This window comes from Anolis carolinensis, chromosome 1 (genome assembly GCF_035594765.1).
Source record: "Anolis carolinensis isolate JA03-04 chromosome 1, rAnoCar3.1.pri, whole genome shotgun sequence".
Lineage (NCBI taxonomy): Eukaryota > Metazoa > Chordata > Lepidosauria > Squamata > Dactyloidae > Anolis > Anolis carolinensis.
The window spans coordinates 314,886,781-314,912,263 of NC_085841.1; the positions used below are offsets into that span (position 1 = coordinate 314,886,781).

At 38.6% G+C, this 25,483-nt stretch overlaps 2 protein-coding genes across 2 annotated transcripts in view; one reads left to right on the top strand and one right to left on the bottom strand.

Annotated features, from left to right (window-relative positions):
• Positions 1-10,057: 10,057 nt before the first annotated feature.
• On the top strand, positions 10,058-15,404 carry srp14 (signal recognition particle 14). Its single transcript, XM_008116847.3, has 5 exons — positions 10,058-10,214; positions 12,382-12,454; positions 14,190-14,302; positions 14,629-14,661; positions 14,770-15,404. Exons 1-5 carry the CDS (start codon positions 10,191-10,193, stop codon positions 14,857-14,859), a joined length of 333 nt encoding a protein of 110 aa, XP_008115054.1. The 5' UTR covers positions 10,058-10,190; the 3' UTR covers positions 14,860-15,404.
• A 2,014-nt stretch (positions 15,405-17,418) lies between these two features.
• Positions 17,419-25,483, bottom strand: part of eif2ak4 (eukaryotic translation initiation factor 2 alpha kinase 4) — a 55,461-nt gene continuing 47,396 nt past the window's right edge. Inside the window, exons 34-39 of the mRNA XM_003224768.3 lie at positions 24,458-24,516; positions 22,981-23,078; positions 20,755-20,823; positions 19,765-19,809; positions 19,058-19,176; positions 17,419-17,733 (exon numbers count right to left, since the gene is read on the bottom strand). Of these exons, the coding sequence (XP_003224816.1) occupies positions 17,676-17,733; positions 19,058-19,176; positions 19,765-19,809; positions 20,755-20,823; positions 22,981-23,078; positions 24,458-24,516 (448 nt within the window). The 3' untranslated portion in view covers positions 17,419-17,675. The remainder of the gene's footprint in view (positions 17,734-19,057; positions 19,177-19,764; positions 19,810-20,754; positions 20,824-22,980; positions 23,079-24,457; positions 24,517-25,483) is intronic.

A 25,483-nucleotide genomic window follows, 5' to 3' on the forward strand; every position in this document is an offset into this window, starting at 1 on the left:
TTTTGTGACTGACAACTCATAAAGTTTTGTCCTCAGAAGCTATTATGCCTTGACTTTGTTCTTACCCCATTTAGTTGTTTATAATAAATTTTGTTCCACATTTCAAATGACCAAACTTCTTATTTTGCACCATATTCTTGTGTCTAAGTATTTTAATGTGACAGGTGTATGTTTCTGCAGTTCTTTGCATATATAATTAAACATGATAAACATGAATACAGCCTATTTCAGTTTCAAGGCAATGTAATATTTAGAAATTAAATGTAGTAATTAATAATTTTATTTATATCCTGTCCTTTCAAAAAAAAAAACCCAGGGTTCAAAGCATCTTACAGATTAAAATAAATGCAATACTGTTAAAACATACACAAATGATATTAAAATAGAATTGAGCTATTAAAGACATTTAAACCAATTAAAACATAAAGTAAAATGATTTTAAAAAACCCGCTTTAAGAACAATACATACCCTCCAACAGTTTTAATCCCTTCAACTAAGTTAAAAGCAATAGCAGAATAAAATCCCCAAGAAGTTTTTAAAATACATTTTTTACCTCCTACTGAAAACTTATATGGTACAGACAGACCTCTTTGGGGACAGTCATTTTTCTGCATACAGTACTTTTTAAAAAAAATACAGGTATAGAAAGGTAAAATAAACATATTTTAGTAAAACAGTTGGATAAACATGGGCATAGGGACACAGCATTTTAGAATTGGAAAGGACTTTGGAGGTTGAAGGAGCTCTGGAGAATTCCAGCAAAAAATAAAATCTAGGACAGCAGGGCCATTTTTAGATCAGTTATAATAAGTGGTGAACTGGGTTTTTATTTAAATATTTCTATTCTATGACATCATTCTGTAGAGTTTGATACATTACATTTAGCATTGCTGTAAGTGTGAATCCTAGAAGCAAGCTGGTTTGGGAGTAAAGGATAAGGCCTTAATCCAATTTTAGTCCATTAGAGTAGATCTGTTGAACTAATTGGATTCATATACCTGTTAACTTTGTTGCTACGGTTTTTGCCTTCAAGACAACTCCAACTTATGGTAACCTGTAACACTATCATAGGGATTTTTAAAGCAGGGGTTTATTCAAGGTTGTCATTGCCTTCCTTTAAAGATGAGAAAATGTGATTTGTTGATTCACCCTTCCACAATTGATTCGGAGGCTGCGCTCTGATTGAATTTGTATTAGAAACTGAATTTATACTCGAGAGTCTTACTTGATTAGTGGGAGCGGTGACTGGGCAGAAGTGGTGGCAGCTGACTTCGACTTATAGTGATGCCATGAATGAGAGACCTATCATCAATAGCCATGTTGAAGATGCAGTCGTGCAATGGGTCAAACCCTTGTGCCAGCTGAACTGCTGACCTGAAGACTTGAAGGTCAGTGGTTCGAATCAACGAGACAGGGTAAGCTCCAGTCTGTCAGCTCCAGCTTCCATGTGGGGACATGAGAGAAGTCTCCCACAGGATGGTAACACATCTGGCTGTCCCCTGGGCAATGTCTCTGTAAACTGCCAATTCTCTCACACCAGAAGCAGCTTGCAGTATATTCTCAATTCGCTTCTGACATGATTTAAAAATAGCTTAGGTCCTGCTTAAGTCATGGGTTTCTTGATTGAATATTCATCTGTACCGACTGCAAAAATACAGTATGACCATTTCAGGTTAGGCACCTTGGCTTCTAGGGAGATTTGCTCTATTTATTGGTCTTTTTATCAGTCCATGATATCTGTGAAACTCCAGGATCCTATTTCAAAGCAGCTGATTTTCTTCCTATCAGCATTCCTCACTGCCCAACTTTTACAACCATACATAGATATGGGAAATATGATGACACGGACAATCCCAACTTTAGTATTCAGCGATGAATCTTGACACTTCAGGATCTTTTCTAGTTCCAAATCCTATGTGAGCTATTTCAGTGTCTGTTTCATCTGTGGTCATAGGTTGATAAAAGGTAGCATTTTGTTTCTCCATATTCTGTCGTAACTGTAGCCTCTTGTCAATGGTTGCATCACTAACAGCAATGAAGGCAAAAAGAAGACCATAAACAGAGGATCTGAGGAGGCCTCTGAAGGAGAAGGAGAGCTAAGAAATGGTAGCAGGGCATGAAGATGCAAAATAAAACTGGTTCTTGACAGACTCACGGACTGAGGAAAACACTGTCCATGTATCTGTTTGATTTTGCAGGAAGTTAAACAAATGAAAATGGGATGTGAGGAGACAGCGAAATGTATGTTTATAAACCAGATCTTAGAGAGAAAGCTCTTTTGTATCGTCTCCTCTTGGGCAAGGCTACTGATTTGAAGCCAGCAGACTTTGGGTGTGAGACATACTGCCCTTTGGCACCGCCTGTTCTTTCTCTTTGTCATGTCATTTCAATCTAATCCCAATCAGTTCAAAAAGTATCAGGGAGGCTAGACTTCAATGGGCCCTCAAAGATGAATGTTCTCATCCTAGAACAATACAACTCTGCCTCCATTTCTGATGGGTGTTTCTTCAAACACAATAATAACTCCTGGAAAGTAGCCAAGAATCATGAGGGTTATTTATAATATTGATGGAGTTCCTTAAGTGTGAAGCTCCTCAAAATAATATTATATTTACAATTTTAATCCCCAAGGTGTGACTTCAATAGTTTTTTACTTGGTAGGGATTTTAGATTTTGCATCTGTGTTATATTTTATGCTGTTTCTGTAGGTCTATTACTCATGCTGCCTTGACCTGTATTGTGGAAGAAAGACAGAGGATAAATCAATAATAGATAATGTATCAGAATAAATAATAATGATAATGATAATAATTGTTGTGTTACTTTTTAAAATGCTTTTTTGTATCTGATCTCAAAGCAAGTGATTTCAATCTGCTCTGTGGCAGATGTTGTGGCAGTGCTTTGCCAACCCAAAGGAGAAAGGCACCATTTATTTTGCCTTTTGACCACAAAGATCCTGATCTACCAACCTTTTAAAAATAGTGACACTTGTCACCCCACAATCTGACCTGCCCCTATCCCTGATGGCACCAAATAGACAATAGTAGAAAAGCAATGTTTCCCTCTTGGAAACAGCAGATCAAGGAATTAGGTTTTTGTTGTTGTTTTTATTTAAAGAAACACATTAAAGCATAAAACAAATGCTTACACTATAGGAACACTGTTCGCTCCTACAGCACCTGAATAGAAGTACTGTAGATATAGATTTTTTTTTCTGGTATAGACAAACCCTGGATATCCACAAGCATGCGGACAATTTCCACAGAAAGGAGGAAACCATGAAAATGAACAAATTCTGGCTATCAGTATTTAAAAACTCTAAAATCAGGACAGCAAATAAAGAACAGCAGGGGAATTCCAGACAGGAAACAGTCAGGGCCAGCTAACACCTCCCAACAAAGGATTCCCCCAGGCAGGAAGCAGCCAAGCTTTGAATCTGCAAGGCTATTTGGTGCTAATCGAGGTGGACAGTTGCAACATTCACACTTGCTTCAAGTTCTTTCTCCCACCCTGGACAGTCCACAGATATATAAACCTCACTTGCCTAGTTTCTAACAGTCCTCATAATTTCTGCCATAGATGTGGGTGAAATGTCAGGAGATAATACTTCTGGAGCATGATCATAAAGTCTGGAAAACTCACAGCAACCCAATGATTCTGGCCGTGAAAGCCTTCTACAACACATCAACCCCTGGATACACTATTGCTGGTATTTCTATTGGAAAAGTTCCCATTCAGTCTAATGAGAGTCTTCCCCTGAAACGGAGAGGCACAGTGGGCCTGATCCAGACCCCCTCCTCAAGTCTGCCATTTAGTTTCTAAAGGTAATTGGAAGAATTACTGATTTTGTGACTGACAACTCATAAAGTTTTGTCCTCAGAAACAATTATGCCTTGACTTTGCTCTTATCCCATTTAGTTTGTTTATAATAAAGTTTTGTTCCAGAGGGTAGAGATCAAACAACATTGCTCAAATGAGTCATCAACTGTGAACCATTATCTGTTATTAACTCACCTACAATTTTCTGGCAAGAGAACCATGATGTCTAATGTTATCACAATCTGCACTATTTTATAAGTTGCCTTTCAGAAAAGATCTATGGACTCAGTTGAAGTAGATCTCTTTCCATTTGATGTGCAGTTCAGCAAAATTTCAGTTTCTGCTCCAGAGTATTGCGTTATTTTTCTTCAATTATTGGTTATTTTTAGAAACTTGCAGACCTGAAGCCTGACTCTGTGTAACATTTTTGCTACACGCAGATTTACACTAGTGACTGAAGTATATATTAATGTAACATGAGCATGTACCAGATTCAACACATGGGTGTCGGCAGTCCAGTATGACAATATATGATAGTCCTCATACATCATTTTAAATCTTAAGGTGGTATAAGAATCAACTGTTAAAACCTTAAACCATTTCCAGTTTTGTGACCATTTTCCTGTAACCCCCCCCCCCCCCCCCCAACATTTCACAGATGAAAAATCAGACCGTGGCCGGGTAAAAGGTTACAAAGGTTATAAGGAGGACGAAAACACAAAATGACTGTTTTGAACACAGAAACTCTGAAATTGATGTACTGCGTTTAGAAAGGACTGTAAAAAGAAAAAAAGGGGGGAAAAAGCCAGTAAGCCTGCCAGAAGGAATAATACTCCATCCCAGTGGTTCTCAACCTGTTGGCCCCCAGATCTTTTGGACTTCAACTCCCACAAGTCCTAACAGCCTACTGGCTGGTTGTGGGAGTTGAAGTCCAAAACACCTCGAGAGCCAAAGTTTGCCCATGCCTAATCTACATTGTAGAATTATGGCTCAGTGTTATGAAACCTTGAGACTTCTAATTTGCTGAGGCACAGCACTCTTTGACGGAAGGCTAAAGATCCTGTAAAACTACAATTTCCATAATTCCATAATATGAATTACTTTGAATGCGATTTCCTGCTTCTTGGCAGGGGGTTGGACTGGATGGCCCATGAGGTCTCTTCCAACTTTACTATTCTATGATTCTATTTTGCACTTTGAATTTATTTTGCAGCAATTCACGGTCTCTCAGAAAGTCTGGGGGCCGAACTATCGTTTGAAAACAAAAACATGAACGAATTCCTATGCACACAATACATATTTGTAGTGCATAAAAACATGAATGAACAATTCAATATTTAAAATGAAGAACAATTTTAACCAACATAAATTTATCATTATTTCAGTGGAAAGTGGGCTTGCTTTTGGCTGATGAGATAGTCAAGTTCATTAGGATTGTTGTTTAATGCCTTCAAGTCGTTTCAGAGTTAGGGCGATTCTAAGTCTAAATTTTAGGGCAGGGACGGATCAATGACCTTGGAGGACCTTAGTTTGGGGACCCCTGCTCCAAAGGCATTAAGGACCATCTGATATTGGAATCTAAGTTGAATAAATTCTGGTTAATACTTGGATGGGAGACCAACAAACACCAAGTGCTGTAGGCTATATTTCAAAGGAAGGAATTGATAAAACTACTTCTGAGTATTCCTTGCTTAAGAAAAGACTATGAAATTCATTGGGTCAGTATAATTTGTCAGGTAACTTGAAGTCCCATACACACACTGAGGCCCCTTCCATACTGCCATATAATCCAGGTTATCAAAGCAGATAATCCACATTATCTGCTTTGAAATGGATTATATGAGTCTACACTGCAGATAATCTGGATTTTATATGGAAGTGTTGAAGGAGCCAAAGATCAATCTCAACCTATTCTGACTACAATGGTTCCACCTAAGAAATGTTTATGTGACTCCATGTACATAATAAAACAAGTATAAAAATCAAACATTTACTGATAATGAATCTGTTTAGCAAGGCTCAGCATTTGTGAGCTTGCTAAATAGGCTGATTTTTCTTTTTATGAAGGAAGGCTGAAGCATTTTCTGCAAAATCCACTAAAAACACTGCACCTTGTTGCTAACAGATTTGTGTAAATGGGTGGCGTTCAGAAACCTTTTATTGTTCCCAATTTTTGTGACCTCCCATATTAAACTAAGGGGACCCCTTTTGGGGTTGGGACCTGCAGTTGAAGAAACAGTGACTTAAAGTACATCAGCCTGCAAATCATTGTACTGCAGGTCCTACAATTCTTTTCTTTTTGTCCAGAACTCAGAATCCTGTTTTACAATGATTTTCAATGAGGGAATCCAAACAAAAGAACTGTAGCTTTATCAAGGATTTTCTGGTTAGAATGACCTAGAAAAACTCATGGCTAATTTGCATAGTGCTATTTCCTGGCTTCAGCGTCTGGTATCCTGCCCAGTGACCCACAAAGCTTTTGATACAGACATGCCAACTTTTCTTTTTTTGGCAGGGCTTTTAATACCTGCATGGCAAGGAGAGATCCAAGAAGTAAGCCTTTTCCTACTCATTGTGCATGTCAGAGAAAGCTCCCGCTGATAAATTTCCATCATCTACACAGCTGTTAAAACCGCAAGAGTCTGGGAGAAAAACAACAATGGGCATCCTTTATTTTAAGGAACAGCAAGAAGAGCCTTGCTTGCGAATCAGATGCTGGAATCCTCCTCGTTCACCATGCAGTATGACTATGATGGCATTGGCAGGAAAAATGCAATGGTTGTGAAGGAAGTGAGACATTGGAAAAAAAGGAAGTTCTCGCCTTCTTGCCTGCCTTCTCTTGCATCTGTACTGTAGAATTAGTGCAGTGTGACACCTCTTTAACTGTCTTGGTTCAATGATATGGATTCCTGGGAGCTGTAGTTTGGTGAGGTTTTAGTACTATTTGACAGAGAATATGAAAGACCTTGTAACAACACAACTCCCATGATCCCATAGCACTGAGTCATGCCAGTCAAAGTGGTGTCAAAGTACGGTATATTAAATCTACAGCATAGATCAGGTATGGGCAAACTTTGGCTCTCTAGGTGTCTTGGACCTCAACTCCTATCGGCTGTTAGGAATTATGGGAGTTGAAGTCCAAAAACACCTGGAGGGCCAAAGTTTGCCCATGCCTGGTGTAGATGCACTCTGTGTTACGCTGGGGGGGGTGGGGGTGGGGGTGGGGGGGGGTGGAACTGCAAGCATAGTGCAAGGAAAGAGTGCTAACTAATGTCTGGCCCAATGTCAGCAGCAGTTGCTTCAACAAAGACCTGGCACTCCAAAACCATCGCTTTTGATTCTCCTAAATAATTTTTTTAAGAGTGAACATGATGTAATGCTTTGAGTATTTGAATATGTACTCAGCCAAGGAAACTCAATGAGTGCCCTTGGGCAAGTCACACAAAAGGCAACCCTTTTCTAAATAAATCTTGTCAAGAAAACTTGGCACACAGCCCCATCATGCTGTGCATACAGGCAGGGTTTCGGGGTGATTGACCTTTGCACAGGGAGTTGTAGTTCACCCTTATCCAGATAGTACTGAACCCAGACGATGACGGATCTAGATCATACTTACCAGAGAGAAGCCCCATGACCAACTAAACAAACTGCAGGGGTTTAGGGGAATGCACCTTGATTTTGGGAGTTCACCTGCATCCACCTGCATCAGAAGTAAATCACATTTGGCACACAGACCCAACATGGCCAATTGTGCATACAGGCCTGCTTTGGGGGTGATTGTCCTGGGAATCTGTAAGTTGTAGTTCACACTTATCCAGACAGCACTGGACCCAGACGACGATGGATCTAGACTAAACTTAAGTGATATTTCCTCACATTCCAAAACAACTCAATGCCCTCTACTAACAACCCAGGCACCGCCGGGTCCCCAAGCTAGTGTACAATAAAATACAACAACATAAAATACATTTCAAATTACAATAAAATTGATACATAAAAATATATAAAATAATAACGTAACTCGACAACAACGTAACTAGTAACCAATAGCCAGCACAATAGCATGTTCAATAAAATCCCACATTATCTTCTTCGAACTGGAATGTATTGCAGTGTGGGCTCAGATAATCCAGTTCAACGCAGATATTGTGGGATTATCTGCTTTGACATTCTGGGCTGTATGGCTGTGTGGAAGGGCCATAGGATTTGCCTCACTTATATTCACATTCAACATGAGCAACCGTTCAACTGCACAATTAAGTTGTTGATGCTAATTAGGAAGGTGGGCTCTCCAACCTATTCATCTCCGAAAAAACGGCACAATAGTGACTTTAGTAATGTCTCTTTTACAATGAGGCTGGTTTGGCGAACCATTGGATTACAAAGCCATTCTACAGTATAGATGCAGAGGGTGATTGGAAAGGCAATCTATGAAATCTATGGCTGGTTATCATGATACCTCCAATGACACTGTTGCATTAAGTATTTAAAAGCTGTTCTGAGTTACTGCAGAAGGCCAGATGATGCTCTAACTTTTTAAAAACTTGCTTTTCCAGAGCAAGAGAACAATACCTTGTTTCTGAGTGCTGCCACAGTGCCTCCTATTGTCGAAATGTCAAAATGCAAGTGGGTTTCTGTCCACGAGATTCTGTTAGAAGGAGATACAGTCTGACTTCTCTCACCTGGTGGAAATATATTTGCAAGAAATGCATTGCTTCTTCTATCTGTCAGTGTATTGTTATTTCTTTTCTTTTCTTTTTTTACACTTTGTGACCCTTCATTTCAGGTGTAAATGTCAGACCTCAAAACCGCTCATATTTAAAACAATAAGAGAATAAGCTTTCCAAGTGGCAACAAAAGACTAAAAATAGCTCCAGACAGATAGAAGAAGACAACAGCAATTTATCAAGTTAATATTTGATAAGGGAAAGGCTTTTCTTAAATGTGCTATATCTATTTATATATCGCATATTTGAAATTGTATTGTAATGCTTTTTGTGTTAGTCGCCTTGAGTCTCCTTATGGAGAGAAAAAGCTGAATATAAATAAACATCATAACAACATTTCTTGCTTTTTAATGGCAACGTTTTGCATGGTTTGTATTGTCAACACCTCCAATGACAGTTGCATTCAGTAGTTAAAACCTGGCCTGAGTTGCTACTTCTATAGTAGTTGATGCTCTTTTAACTTTTTTACTTGCTTTTTCAAAACAGAGTATCTCTATAATATACATAATTTAACTACTTCTTTAACAACAACATTTATGGATGTTTTCTACATTTTGGATGTTGTATCAAAGAACCTTCTTTCAATGCATCTATACTGTAGAATTAATACCATTTGACCCTGTTTTAACTATCATGCCTCAGTGGGTTGCTGTGAGTTTTCTAGGCTGTATGGCCATATTCCAGAAGCATTCTCTCCTGATGTTTCGCCCACATCTATGGCAGGCATCCTCATAGGTTGTGAGGTTTGTTGGAAACTGCAAGTGGGATTTATATATCTGTGTAAGGTCCAGGGTGGGAGAAGGAACTCTTGTCTGTTGGAGTCAAGTGTGAATGTTGCAATTAATCACCTTGATTAGAATTGAAAAGCCTTGCAGCTTCAAAGCCTGGCTGCTTCCTGCCTGGGGGACTCCTTTGTTGGGAGGTTTTAGCTGGCCCTGATTGTTTCCTGTCTGGAATTTCTCTGTTTTCTTTATTTACTGTCCTGATTTTAGAGGTGTTTTTTTTTTTAAAAAAAAATACTGGTGGCCAATGTTTGTTCATTTTCATGCTTTCCTCCTTTCTGTTGAAATTGCCAACATGCTTGTGGATTTCAATGACTTCTCTGTGTAGTCTGACATACTGGTTGTTAGCATGGTCCAGCATTTCTGTGTTCTCAAATACTATGCTATGTCCAGGTTGGATCATCAAGTGCTTTGCAGTTGAGTTAGTCTGCAGTGCCTTTCATGTTCCTTGATTCACGTTTGGGCTCAATTCAACGGAAGCATGGGAGTAGAAGTTTTGCAAGGTCTTTGCCTTCTCTGCCATAGAGTCTGGTGCCTCATCAAACTACAACTCCCAGTATTCCATAGCACTGAGCCATGGCAGTTAAAGTGGTGTCAAACTGTATTCAGTCTACAGTACAGCTGCGCCTATGGATGCTCCCTCTCAATCATGCAGTGGTTTCAGCGGCAGAACGTCATTGGATGTAGTATAGCCTTGGCGCCCGCCAGGGGGCAAGAGACAGTCGGGAGGAACTTTCCAGCCTCTCTACCAAGCAATGAGTCTTATGGCCGCCGCCCAGGCTCTTCCGCTTCCGGCCGGCTGGTTGTTCTGGTAGTTGTGACGGGGCGTTTGCCAGAAGCGGACGGGAGGCGATAGGAGCCATGGTTCTTCTGGAGAGCGAGCAGGTCAGGTCGAAGGTTTTATATCCCTATGTGTGGGCCTTATTTATAGTTGACTTGCACGCAGTTTTAAGAAACAGCTTTCCCCCCTGAGCCAGGAGACTTCCATTGATGGGCGAAGCCAGACACGTTTGCCCACCTAATGCTTAAGCCAATCCGTATTCTGCCGGTTCCTGCCTTAAAATATCTGGAGCTTTAAATCAGCATTTTATGACCTCATATTTGTACATCCACCCATTTACATCTTCATGAACCATAGTTGTATGCTGCTCGTCCTTCACACTCTTTCCCTTTTGTACTGGCTTTGGTATACAGGCAGGCCCCAAACTACGAGTTTGTTCTTAAATTGCATTTAAATGTAACTCCAGATATCTATGTTATCTATATATCTTCGGATAGCATACGGTAGGGTTAACACTCCTGTGGTGTTTCTGTTGCTGTCTGTGCCCCTCTTCAGATGATTTCACCTCACTTTCTGTCCCTGTGAGAATTGGATTTTGAAAAATGTGGCTTGTTGTGGAAACAAGGATTGGAGATAAAGCTTCAGTGGAGAAATCTTTTCCCCCGTGGCAATTCTTTCAACTCCTTCCTAGGGGTAGATTTCTCTCTTTCTGTTGTCTCACCCCCCCTGTTTTTAATTATCAGTCATTTTGTAACTTGGGGACTGCCTGTACATATTTTAGCTTGTGCTTAGTTTGATATACCCTGCAGTGTCAAAAAGCAGGTTTAATATTGATTAAAGGAAGATAGACGCATTTGAACTGTGGTGTTGGAGGAAAATTCTGAGAGTGCCTCGGGGCGCAAGAAGATCAAACCAGTCCATACTCCAGGAAATAATGCCCGGCTGCTCACTGGAGGGAAGGATATTAGAGATGAAGTATTTTGATCACATAATGAGAAGACAGGAAAGATTGGAGAAGACATTGATGCTGGGAAAAATGGAAGGAAAAAGGAAGAGGGGCCGACCAAGGGCAAGATGGATGGATGGTATCCTTGAAGTGACTGTCTTAATCCTGAAGGAGCTGGGGGTGGCCATGTCCAACAGGGAGCTCTGGCGTGAGTTGGTTCATGAGGTCACAAAGAGTCAGTAGTGACTGAAGGAATAAAGAACAACAACAATATTGATTAACAAAGCAGACTAAACCAAACCTGAGCCTAGTTTATTATTCCGCCTTGTTAATAGGTGTTAATCTTGTGTTGATTAATGCTATCATGGACAGAATCACTGTGTTGCTGTGAGTTTTCTGGGCTACATGGTTTCGTTCCAGAAGTATTCTTTCCAGACGTTTCACCCACATCTACTGCAGGCATCCTCAGAGGTTGTGAGGTCTGTTGGAAACTAGGCAAGTAGGATTTATATATTTGTGGAATGTCTAATTGAACCATTAATAGCAGAGCACTTAATGAACCAACTTGGACACAGCATACTATTTGAGAACACAGAAATGCTGAACCACTGTAACAACTACCATGTCACAAGCATGTGGACAATTTCAACAGAAAGGAGGAAACAATGAAAATGAATAAAATCTGGCTACCTGTATTAAAAAAAACTCTAAAATCAGAACAGTAAATGAGGAACAACACCCAGAAAATAGGAGAATTCCAGACATGAAGCAATCAGGGCCAGCTAACACCTCCCAAAAAGGATTCTCCCAGGCAGGAAGCAGCCAAGCTTTGAAGCCTCAAGGCTATTTGGTGCTAATCAAGTTAGCCAACTGCAACATTCACACTTGCCTCAATCTAACAAGAGTTCTTTCTCTCACCCTGGACTTTCCACAGATATATAAACCCCACTTGCCTAGTTTCCAATAGACCTCATAACCTCTGAGGATGCCTGCCATAGATGTGGGTTAAACGTCAGGAGGGAATACTTCTGGAACATAGCCATACAGCCTGGAAAACTCACAGCAACCCTGTTAAGCTTGTGTTTTCAAAGATTGGAAAGAAATAGGACCTTTGTCTTAAAACATGTCATGAAAGTGTGGTGCTACAGATCTTACTTATAGTTCAGTTGCCTGTTAACAGGTCAGATTTTGAACATTACCATTGTAAGAGGACAATACTGTATTGTTAAAATCAGTTTTGAGAATGGATTGTTGTTTGCTAGCTAAACATGTAAACTTGTTCGTTCTATGGATGTTTTAATTGGAAATCATTTCCTTCATTACAGTTTTTGACAGAGCTAACACGGCTCTTCCAGAAGTGCAGAACCACAGGCAGTGTCTATATAACACTAAAGAAATGTAAGTATTATTTAAAAAAAGAGCAATCAGAAGTACTAAATATATGTTTACTGCGCTTGTTTCAACAAAAAACCTTTTTAAAAAGCCAAATGTATGGATTATGACTTTCTAAGACAGCTGAATTGCAGTTTGTTTCAATGTATGTTATGATGACGATAAACTACTTCTGTAATCTTAGTTGTTTAATAATGCATCAATTTATAATGAAATAAAGGCTTTTTTGTGTCTGGCTAATTTAGTTGACAGCTTCCCCTTTTTCATAAACACAGGGGTATTTGAAATTTGCTTTGTGTTTGCTAGAGTGACTAGAATTGATTATCCAATAAATCCTTTCACTGAATCAGCAAATTAAATGAATAGCAAATTTTAAAACTAGCTTGTAAAACCACCTAGAGAAGACTTTGTACCCATCTGATGTCTCTATATCTGGGGTCACAGGTACCAGTTTCTTCTGATCCACACTGGCATTCTTTTGTAACCCTGTTTATAAATATCTCTGTTGCTAGAAAAGAAGTGTCCACACTTTAGCTATTTTGCGTGTATTGCATAGGTGGGGAATTAGCCTCCTAGAATATATTTGATTACAATTCCCATGATCACTGGCCAGATGTGTTTGAACTGCACCCTCTAGTAGTCTTCAGTGTAGATTGCATTGATCAAGGCAGCTGAGATTTGCAGTCCATCCATATCTGGAGGGCCACATAATTTCCAGCCCTGCATACATCTTGCCCCATCCAAAATGTCAGGGCAGAGATGAAAGTGATGGGGAATGAGTTTGGGTGTCTGTGGAGGTAGCGGTTGTTCAAGGATGGTTTGTCCAGTGATGGGATTGTATAGATAGCCTTGCACTGGAAGCTAATCTCCATATTTGGTGCCATAATGGTGGCACAGTGTGTTAAAGCGCTGAGCTGCTGAACTTGCGGACCAAAAGGTCCCAGGTTCAAATCCCGGGAGCGGAATGAGCGCCCGCTGTTATCCCCAGCTCCTGCCAACCTAGCAGTTTGAAAACATGCAAATTGTAGTTGTAGTTGTATTTGGACAGCTGCACTTCATCGTATTTTCTTGATTTAATGGTTCCTGAACAGATGGCATGACTCTAACTTTTATTAGGAGGATATCCAAGAAAGAATGAGGTTGCTGTAGTAGAGGTAATGTGACAGTAAAGAGGTTTTCTTGACTCCTTTTCTCAGTCAAGTTGACTGAGGAGATTGAGGTGATTCTATAGCCGAGTGACAAGAATTAGGATAAAGCAATAGTTTAGTTTATGGAGATGTTCATCTTTTTTGGAGTATTGGGTTTAGTGGGTTGAGCATTGGACTATAACTCTAGAGATTAGCATTTGAATCCTCACTCAGTCATGACATCCACTGCGTGATCTTGGGCAAGTCACACCTGTCACAGTCATTGACTTTAGAGGATGGCATTGGCAAATAAATGTCTTCTGAATAAATCATGCCAAGAAAACTGTGATAGGTTTGCATTAGGATTGCCAAAATAGTTTGAAGGCACACAAAGCAACATGTGGATATTTTTTGCTTCTGTGCTAGAAATCAGAGGCAAGATTAGAATGGTGGAAGAGGTTATGCTCATTTGTTTCATTGAATCCATATTTAGTAGCTGTTTATTTGAATACTGTTTAATCTGAGTCCAGTTTAATAAAGAAATGAAACAATATTAATAAATGTCTTCTTTCTGAACTGGCGTGTCCTAAATTCTCTTGGTTGGCTTAATGTAGATGATGGTCGGACAAGACCCATCCCACGAAAGGGCCATATTGAGGGTTTTGAGCCTGTCGACAACAAATGTCTTCTCAGAGCAACAGATGGGAAGAAAAAGATAAGCACAGTGGTAGGTAGTTTATCGTGGAAAAGTTGTGTTCTGACATAATTGACCCCCAAAAGGTTATACGTAGCAAAGTAGATGGTAATGATCACAAATGAAATTGTAAGTTATTCCGAGAGTGTACAGTTTCCAAGTCTTAAATCCCTCCCAAAGTACTTTTAAGAGCAATTTTCTGCATCCTTCTGATATTTAGTATGGCCTTACAGCATGTCAAGACCAGCATATAAAAGTAATATGTTAAGATAATTGTTAGGATATAATAATTTGTAACCCACTTTGTGATTAGCTTTGATACTTAGTAATTTTTTAATAACAAATCCTTTTTCTTGTAGGTGAGTTCAAAGGAAGTTAACAAATTTCAGATGGTAAGTTTACATCTAGGTTATTTCACTTTCAGAACATTTAAATGGATTAGCTGCAAATTACCATCAATTTCATGGTTTTTCTTTAAAGGGCTTATTTTTTGGTTGCAGGCTTATTCAAATTTACTGAGAGCGAATATGGATGGTTTAAAGAAGAAAGATAAAAAGAGCAAGAATAAGAAGACCAAAGCAACGCAATGACAGAACACCGTGTTTCCTCCTGTTGGGGACCCAAATACTGGCTCAGAGCACAGTATTTTTCTTCATGTCACCACTTTTCTTTTGACTTCACTGACATTGCCAGTTGAAAACTGGAATATAAGCAGCTTATTAGTACTGAAAAAGCTTTATGGATTGTGGTTTCAGAAATATATAAAGTCAACTTTCCACATTTTGTTTTGGTTACAGGCACAGCAGGTCTGCAAAAGCGGGGAAACCATGATATTTTTTTTACTCAAATGCTTTTTTTTAATTTGAAAAAAATCTTGTAGAAATCTCTAGGTCCTCCAACGCAGCTATATGATCAACTTACACTGGAAGTTGACCGTGGAGTTGTGTTGAGGACCTACAGAGAATATATTAATCAAATCCACAAATGATAAAATACTCAAGAGTGAAACCCACACATGTGGAGGGCTGACTGTATGCAAAAAATCTATATTGCCATGTTGAATAATTTTTGTATCTGATTCGGTTTTATTTTTTGGAAACTAATACAAAAATAAAGAATTCATTTTTGAAATGTCTTTGTTGATCTTAATGCTTAATACATGCCTTTCTAGTACAGCAGTACTTTATCTGTATTGTACACAGAAGCCCCTGGTTTGATCCTTGGTATCTCAAGGTAGGATTAGAAAAACCCTCTCTGAAGCATTTGGGGAGGCTTGTCAGTCAGTGCCAAAACTACTGCATTAACACTGATTTAGGCATATATTTTGTTTGGGGCAGGCTCTCATGTGTCCTGCTTTACGAAAGAAATTGCTATGAAGCCAATTAAAAGGGCATTCGAGTTATATTGGCTATTTTGTTTAATGTTTGAAAGTTTGATGCATAAGATTCTAAGGAATTATGTTGCTACTTGAGAACAGATTATGATTGTTTTGGGACTCTTTCCTTCTCTGCAGCTTGTTCAATGCTTTTGTTCAGTATAGTTATTTAGTATTTGTTGAATTGACATATAGTTCTGTGGAGTATAGTATGGTATGGGTTGAGCATCGCTTAGCCAGAATTGCAAAATCATCCAGAATTATCCACTTGGGTTGTTAATAGTGGCACCTTTGCTTTGTGATGGTTCAATTAACACAAATCATGTTCCATGCACAAAATTACCACATATTGTGTACAAAATTACCATCAGACTATGTATCAAGTGTATATGAAACACACAAATTTCATATTTTGACCTGGGCTCAATCTCCAGAATATCTTATTATGTATGTTTATGTAAATACAGATATTAAAAAAATTAAATGCAAAACACTTTTGATCCCATGTACTTGAGATAAAAGATGTGCAACTTGTAGCATAAAATACCAAAAGGCCTTAACCAGAATGAATGTTTGCTTTGTTGTTTAGTTGCAGAAAGATAAATCTTAAAGATATAGATATATCTGCCGTATTCTTTCTATCCAGGCAATATTACCGTGTTTCCCCGAAAATAAGACAGTGTCTTATATTAATTTTTGCTCCCAAAGATGTGCTAGGTCTTATTTTCAGGGGATGTCTTATTTTTCCATGAAGAAGAATTCACATTTATTGTTAAACAAAAAATGAACATCATATACTGTACAGTAGTAGTCATCACAAACCAGCATAACCAGACAAACTGTGAATCCTATCAAGAATTTCTTGTTATTACCATTATTTCTATGTACAACACTATGGTATATACATTTACCAACCCTGCATACTCTGGTGTTCTGTTTGGCAGGCATGCTTCCAAACAAAAACTTTGCTAGGTCTTACTTTCAGGGGAGGCCTTATATGTAGCAATTCAGCAAAACCTCTACTAGGTCTTATTTTCCAGGGATGTCTTATTTTAGGGAAACAGGGTAGAATTTTAATATCAAAAATGTTTAACATAATGATCCTCTCCCCAATATCTTCTAGAGTAGTGGTTCTCAACCTGGGGTCCCCAGATGTTTTTGGCCTACAACTCCCAGAAATCCCTGCCAGTTTACCAACTGTTAGGATTTCTGGGAGTTGAAGGCCAAAAATATCTGGGGACCCCAGGTTGAGAACAACTGTGCGAGAGGGTGCTCGAGGCCTTTTGTTCAAGTGGGTTTAGCCCTGCAAGTATCCTGCCCAAATCATTAACCATTTGGCTCAGTTTTATCTCACTCGTTTAGTGTATAATTTCTCACTTTCTGCTACTCCAGAAAGCATATTTTTAATTGGTCTTCTCTTCCTTCTCAAAATCAAACACATTTTTACCCATCTCTTCTCTTACATGGCTGTCACAATAGAGACAGTTTCAACTGCTGAAAAATAAGAATCTGCTTTGGTCAGATTTATCCACTCAGTGGAGTCATACAGGTTTCTTTTGTATAACCAGAGACAGTGAGATTCTAATGAAGAAGAGGAGTGACTTTTGTAACTTGCCAAGATTTACCCCTAAAAAAATTGGTATTTCTCTCAATTATTTGGGGGTGGGGGCTTTGTGTTTTTGCGAGAAAATTTTGTTTTGTACTGTGCTTGCTGACTTTAGTGCCAAACACTTCTAACCTCTGATCTCGAGACGATGACAACTGCAAACAAGCATCATAGTAAAACTTTTATTTTTTTTTAAAAAAAAGGCTACTGTACAATAGATTGCAGCTTTACATTTACAGCTTTAGAGACTACAAAGAGAGGCACACAAGCCAGAGATATCTTGCTCTTGGCACCAGCACTTAAGAATTTTTCACAGTAAAAAAGTGTGCAAATGTTCCTTCACATTAACTTAGTTGGAAACATGGATATTTCTTTCCAAACAGTACTCTATCACCCCAACTTTTATTTCTATTAAACATTCAGAACTAAAATATAACTTTGTAGTAGTCATCTCGGTAACTGTAGAGGACAAGCACAGGCACTCTAGGGGACAAAAAGAAACAACATTAGAGAGACTGCAGCCATTTAGAATATTCTATAACTACGGCCATCAGCGACTTGTAGAGAAGGCAGATTTTTACATTTAATTGGTTGCCAGAAATGTTGCACTACTTCAGGTTTTGATCCTGGCCAATCGGTGTCCAAAGAATTATATCTACATGCAACAGCCATTCGCTTGTATAATTTGTTCCATGACCAAGCTCTTAACTCAAATTGCTCCTATCACAAAGCAAAATTTCCAACTGAAATTCACTGAAGTGCTATTAATCTGTTCCAGCCCCCTGACCCCCCATTTCTTTTGTTACATGTTTTTAAATAGAAAAATGTACTTTATAAATATCAAATAATGTATAAATGCACATTCACATGGAACAATAAAAAAGAAAGATCAACTTTAAAATGGCCGAAGCACAAAGTTGTGCTAAGGAAGCACAAAGTGAAGAGGCAAAATCATTTCTTCATACTGTACTCATTCCAGCCTCCCTCCCTCCCTCCCTTGCTCTCTCCCCCCTGTCTTCATGAAGCCAAACATATCAGGAATAAAAACCACACAAAATCAATTAACCCAAAGTTCCTCAAAGTAGACAAGAGCACAGGGCATGGAGGCTGCTCCCTTGAAACCTTAAAGCCCTATTCTCTTGCACTAGGGCTCCCTCTGGCCTTAGCTCTTAGCAAAAAAGTTGCTCTTATGTCAAAGCAAAACGAAAGCTGACCGATGGCTCTTATCTTAAAACGCTCTTAAGTCAAGGTTCCACTGTATAGATACATTCTACCGATGGAATACAGTCTTAGTGGATCTGAGATTGCAGCCCTTGCCAAAATCCCACACAATTGAAAGGATGCCACTAAGAACTGAGTAAGCTTAAGATCAGAGGTGGGCAAAGTGTGGGCTGCATCAGGATCAATGTATCTTTTGTTTCTGGATGTCTCCAAGTGGTGTGAAGGGCATTTCTACCATGTCTGGACCCCCCTCCCCAGTGATCAAATACAAAATTTCTCCCAAATATCTACTATCTACATGGGCTGCATTTCCACATTTTGCAGGTCCCCTGGGTCAATTCAGGGTCCACTGTTTTTCCTAAAGCTGCCCATCACCCACACAAATCTCATCAATACACCCAGGATAGATTTTTTTTAAAGTCAAAACATGGTGAAAATTCCCTATACCTCGGGGTGTGTGTGTGTGCATCTTTGTTTTGTTTCTTGAAATGGCAGTCCTATGCTGTCTATCCCCATCTTAAAATTTGAAAAAATAGCATTAAACTTTGAGTGTATCTAGGTATATATCATGCATTTATGATTCTACCTTTTTTCAATTTTGATATTGTAGATTTCATCACACACTAATTTAAGGTAGCGTTGCTTTGGTAATCGTGACATCAGTTGTTTCACAGTTGTATAGAAGGTCTGTTCATCTTCATCACACTGAAAAAGGGAAAGAAGCATTGAAGTAAAGATTCTGCTATGGACTTGGAGTGTTTGATTTACATTTTCTTCAACCAGGTCTGGCCCTAAACACACACAGTCTGCATCTGTTCTATTTGGAGAAGGTAGGACAAGTAAGCGGGAATAATGGCTGCAATCCTGTTCAGGGCTTTCTTACATCTTCACAAGTGGACTTATGTCTGCAGGAATTAGAATTGAGCAATTCTGTAATGACTGTATCCATTAAAGAGTTACTGAGTGGGAACAAGATAGCCATGTTTACATATTTGAAAGGATGTCACATTGAGGAGGGGAAAAGTTCTTCCTACTGCTCTAGAGATTAAGACACAGAGCAGTAATTCAAATAGCAGGAAAAAAGATTCCACCTAAACATTAGAAAGAACTTCCTAATGGTTACAGCTGTTCAGGTGGAGTATCCTTCTCACAAGGTTTTAAAACAAAGGCTCAATAGCTGTTGGGAATGTTTTGATCGTATTTTTCTGCATGGCAGGAGGTTGAACTGATGGTCCCAACTCTATGGTTCTGTGATTCCATGCTAACAAGTAGATTAGAAATTGATAATTTTACCTCTAAAGATAAAAAGTGTATTATGGTTTCTTTGGGAAGATCTACCTGAAATAAAAGACATGCAAAGCATTAAGTCATTGTATTTTCAAACTGTTTGAGAAGCAGTTTCATTTGTGACTTTCATTTAGTCCATATAATAAACTGCTGAAACATTAACTCTTAAAACATTAGGATATTCAGATTGTACACTTCTTATTTCCTTTAGATTTATTATGTACTTAAACTGCCAAATAACTACATTTCTCTATTATATAAAGTGAAGATTATAATACAAAGACCATAACAAGAGCAAATGTAAAAGAGAAAGGGAAAACTGGAAATCACTCAAACATTCCCACTCCAAGTGTCTATATATTCATAACCAAAATGAAAAAGTTCTGGTCTTTCCTATTTCAGCTCTGTTGTTGTCAAGTATTTGGAGGAAGTGGATGGTATTTTCAGGATCCCCGAGAAAACTTTGGGGACCTTAAATGCCAAAGTAATATCATGCAGCTCCTCTAACATGGGAGTAGCCTTCAGCAATTCTCATTTTCAAAGAAAAAGCAAGTGAGAATCAAAGCTTGACACATTTGGGAAACAAATTGTAATAGAAAGTGATCGTTCATAAGGTGAATGTGCTGTGTGACAGTTCTGAAAAAATTATCAGTGCTGACAAAATAAGTACTAATACAATTCCTGGAATTAGCTGATGAATATTTCCAACCACTGTTTAAAATAATGAAGTCTTGAAATTGACTTTAAAATAATCCTCAGAACCCAACACATACACACTCATACTTTCTCTCAATAGAGTGGGTTCCATGCTTTAACAAGTATTAAAATTTGGAAAACAATTTTTTCTTCAGGGCAATTTGCTCTTGTCAAAGAATACATGCCTTTCTGCTCTGGAGGGAAGTTCCATTTTTATATTACTAAAGCTACTTCATTCAGAAATAACCATATCGACCCCTGTTACCCAAGAGGCCCCTTCCATTAAACAAGGAAACTTACTGCTAAAATTTCAACTTCACTGGTCTTCAGTTGCAGAGTAGCAAAGAAGGTTTGGAGTTTAGTTTGCACCTGAAAAATTACATTTCAATTCAAAATAATGTACACAAGATGAAGTTTTGTTACCAAATTAAAACAAGAGCAAGCAATTCTGCCAAACCTTAAACTCAAATAGTTTCTCCCTTTCTGAGTCATTCACGCATTAAAAGACGATTTTATAGAAAAAATATTAAAATCTACATGTAGTCAAAATACAATCCTTTAAGGGATAGATGTATGCCTAATTTAGGTTATGGGTGATAAGAAAGACTCCTTCCGCAATGTCCAAGCACTATCCCCAAGTGGGTAACACATTTCTCTTCTCTTGGCTGCAAAAGTCCATGTGGGATGGGAACACCAGGTTCCCACTCTTTCTTGGCTGGGTGCACCCTGAACTGAAATAACTCTGTGCATTGGGGGGGAGGGTAGTTGCTCTAAAACTGTCATCATGATTAGGTGTGTTGAGTTATTACTACTTGTCCATATATTATGATCTACAGTCAACCCTCCACATTTGCTGGGGTTAAGAGCACAGGACCACAGCCATAATAAAAAACTTCAAATAATACGTTTTTTACCTGACAGAAACAGTTTTTGGAGTATCTATGCTCTTCGGCATGACTGAAAAGTCAGCTTCTGAATTCTCTAGAAATCTCTAGGTTCTCCATCATGACTCAGTGATCAATTTGCAGCATCACACTGGAGGATCCAGAGATTTCTAGAGCGCACATTTTAATCAAATCTGAATACTCAAATCCGCAAACATGGAAGGCCAATTGAACACATTGACTTCATGTTAACACCCATAAGATGTATTTTTCATGTAGAATTGTATGTCTTTGAACATGAGCCTAGTAGTATAACCATTCTAGATTAAGAAATAATCCTGACAGTTCCGAGAAGAAGAAACTGCAGAGAAGTCTGAGAATTTTATGGAATGGCAGAGTATAATTTTTTTTATCTAAACATAATTCCCTCGGTTAATTTCTGTTCTGAAACCACTAAAACACTGAGTGTTTTGCAAAGTAATTGATTTAAACTGGGAGAGTGTCAGGCAAAATGACACCTCATTTGTATATTAAACTCGTGGGAAATTTAATATGTATGAATGCATTTAATGTGTATGTCATATGCACTGACATATTAACTATCAAAGGTTTAAATGCATAAAATCAGAATGAGCTAAGGCTTCTTAAGATGTTTTTGCCCTATCACTCCTGTCAGGTAGCACAGCCAATGAAAAGGGTAAAGAGAGTTGCCATGCAAAAACATCTGGTGGGGGTCATAGTGTTTCTTTCACTTGATTCCCTTTGATTTAAGAGCTTACTAACAACTCTTGATCACCTTAACTGGTCAGAGAAACAAGACAGGTAGTATGAGCAGCTTGAAGGTGATTTCTCTCACCATAAAATCTCCCTGTACAGAAGCCACAACCCAATTTCAAGTAGCCAAAGGAGAAAAATACATTAACTGAGAAGGCTCTAATGAGATGTGGTAGTTAAAGTAACACCATGACACTACCACATACCCTTTCTTCTCGAGGAAGAGCCCGAGTTCAGTGTCAGATCTTGGACGATGCGTGAAAAAGATTCAATCCTCCTCTAATTCCAGATAAGACTTGGAAAAGCTCCTGACTGAAACTGGGAGAACCATGAAAGGTACATGTAGACCATGCATGGGCAAACTTTGGCCCTCCAGGTTTATCAGACGTCAACTCTCACAATTCTTAACAGCTGGTAGGCTGTTAGGAATTGTGGGATAATAAAATAATAGAACTTTATTTATATCCTGCCCTATCCCCCGTGTGGACTCGGTGGTTTCCAACAAACAAACAAAGGTAAACATTCAATGCCAAACATTCAATTGCAAAATATAAGTTTTTGAGTTGAAGTCTAAAACACATGAAGAGCCAACATTTGCTCATGTCTGGTGTCATTATTGAACTGCATCTCTAGCTAGCCTTAGCTAGCATAGCTAATGATGTAGGATGGAGCTGCATTTCAACATTTGGAGAACTGCACAATTCCTTGAATGTAGGCAATAACTGACAGCCACATGGCTTGATTCAGTGTAAGGGAGTTTCCTATTATCTCTTCTGTTTCCCCCAATTCGTACAGTATTTCTGTTGAGGCAAACTATTATAAGCACACTAGAATGTAGTTACTGAGAACAAATATGAGACTACAATACCTGAATTTCATAACGTCGTCTCGCACTTGCAGATAACTTCTCCGGTGGAACAATACAGATATTTGGCATTGTAACAGTTCCATGTGACTCAAATAAGCCTAAAACAGTATAAAGACTTAGTTAGAAAATTCTCTCTCCCACCCCTAAGACTAACATTTTAAAACTACACACTTTAGTGAGAAAACTCTGCTAAAGTGCACATTAATGTTTGATGTGCATTACTACATAAAAAGGTAGGGTTCCCAGAAACGATTTTTTTTAGAAATAATTGAAAGAAAATCAGTGCTCTAAAACACTGCTTCTTAAAACATGTGTTCCGACTCCAAATGGGGGGACCATTAGCTCAATGTTGAGTTGCAAAAAAAAAAAAAAAATGGCAGCAGTAAAAGGTTTCTGAATGGCACCCATTTACACAAATCTGCCGTGTTCACAGTGGACTGACTCTGCAAAAAACACTTCAGCTGGGCCCAACAAAAAGGAAAACCATCCTGTTGAGCAAGCCCTGCAAATGCTAATTTATTACCAGTAGATATTTTATTTTTATACCTACTTTATTTTTATACTTTGGGTCACAAAAATTATCAGGTAGAAAAGGAGTTGCAAGTGGAAAAAGTGCAAGGAGCCCTGCTCTAAATAATAAATATCTGATTTAGTATGTATACTCTCAATGTTATTTACACACGCATTTAAAGCTGTATTTGAATGTTTATAATAATGTAAACAGAATATGATATATTTCTCTTCTACTGAAGAAAAATGTTACAGACAGTGAGCAACAGGTAATTAAAGAGGAAAAAGACACAGCCCATATTTTTTCCCTTTTGAGGGGTTGTGTCTTTTTCCTCTTTAATTACATAATGAGGAAAAGGAGGAGAGGCAATTAACCTCTCAGATTTGCCGATGGAGAAGAGTTTGAGACTGGAGAGGTGAATGTGTCTCAATTAACCCTCTCACACAAAAAAATAATAGTATTTTTTCAAGGACACACACCTAAACTGAGCAGTACCTGATATAGTTTATATCAACCATTTATTTTCTTTATTAGAACATAACAAGAGCACGTTTGGCTTTACTCACTTCACACACTGTCAGTTCTATCTCAAATTGGGAATCTGATTTAGTACTATTGAAGATTCTACTTCACTAGGATGGCTGCAAGCCTGTGGCCACAGGCCAAGTATCACATTTTGTGTTGACTACTACTACTTGGCACTGATTGAGGAGCAAGCTCAGCACTCAGTTATTTGTCTATTTCTTTGAACACTAGGGCTTATGAATGCTGGTCTCCTGGGATGTAGAACTACAAATTCATATCCTATGTTTAGTCCATCTAACACAAACAATTGCTGAAACAACTATTAATAAATATATACGTGGTGTGATAAATTTTCTACTAGCATTGGAAACATTTTTGTGGAAAAAATGGCTGCCTCATATCTCTGCTATAAGGTGATCCCAAAATCAAGAACTCACATACCTGAAGTACTAGAAAATGATCCTTTCAGATTTTGCACTGGCAGATTATCAGATGTTTCTCTAGAAAAACCAAACAATAAGACAGGTGAACATCATTCAAAAAGTTGAATGTTAAGGGTGGAAATCCTTACATGAGAAATGGTATGAAAAAACCTCAACCATAGGTGATCAGTAAAATACATCTGTAGAAATTTCTTGGTTATAAATGCCCGATGACTACCTACAAATTTCAGGAATAATATCCTGAAAGTGGATCCTAGTTGCCCAAGTCACATCATAAACCCACTTAAAGATCTGATTTCCACACAGTTTGATTCACCATGAAGCACTTGCTTCAAGTAACCAACAAGCTACGTTCTGGAAAACCTGAGTTTACTAGCATAAAGGCAGGGACATTCAGTTGATCTGGCATCCTTTTCAGCATTAACAATGTCCTATAAAGATATATGGCATTGTGAACTTTGGAATTAACAATTACTGCCATTGCACCATTGCACCAACTAAAATGTCTTGTCCCCAATCTATCTCAGAAGTCAGACATTCTCACCAACACAGGAGTTTCCAAGGCACTGAGGATCAGATGGTGACTGAAGAGTGTTTCAACCCTCTCATTTCAAAGCACTTTGCAACACGTAGCCTTGCAAAGCAGTGCATTGTCAGGAGTAGGCTGGATATTTATTTGCTTACCCCCCATTCCCAGTGCCTCAGATATTGGTGGAGTGGCTTTGTCTCTAAATTATGTTTTAGAGCAGTGGTTCTCAACCTGTGGGTCCCTAGGTGTGTTGGCCTACAACTCTCAGAAATCCCAGCCAGTTTACCAGCTGTGAGAATTTTTGGGAGGTGAGGACCAAAACATCTGGGGACCCACAGGTTGAGAACCACTGTTTTAGAGAGACACATTTGAGAGATACAGCAGTGATGATGATGGTGCTCCATATCAGCCTGAGGCAGGATATCAGCTTCATTTTTTTCAGAAAACAATGACATTTAATTTCTCACTTCCCTCTAACTCTTGTAGTGCTTCTGC

What these genes read in the sequence shown, in the direction of transcription:
- srp14 (XM_008116847.3), top strand. Translation starts at nt 10,191, where the DNA reads ATGGTTCTTCTGGAGAGCGAGCAG. An exon ending in CTATATAACACTAAAGAAAT is followed by an intron (nt 12,455 to 14,189) that starts GTAAGTATTATT and finishes GGCTTAATGTAG; the next exon opens with ATGATGGTCGGACAAGACCC. An exon ending in AAGTTAACAAATTTCAGATG is followed by an intron (nt 14,662 to 14,769) that starts GTAAGTTTACAT and finishes TTTTGGTTGCAG; the next exon opens with GCTTATTCAAATTTACTGAG.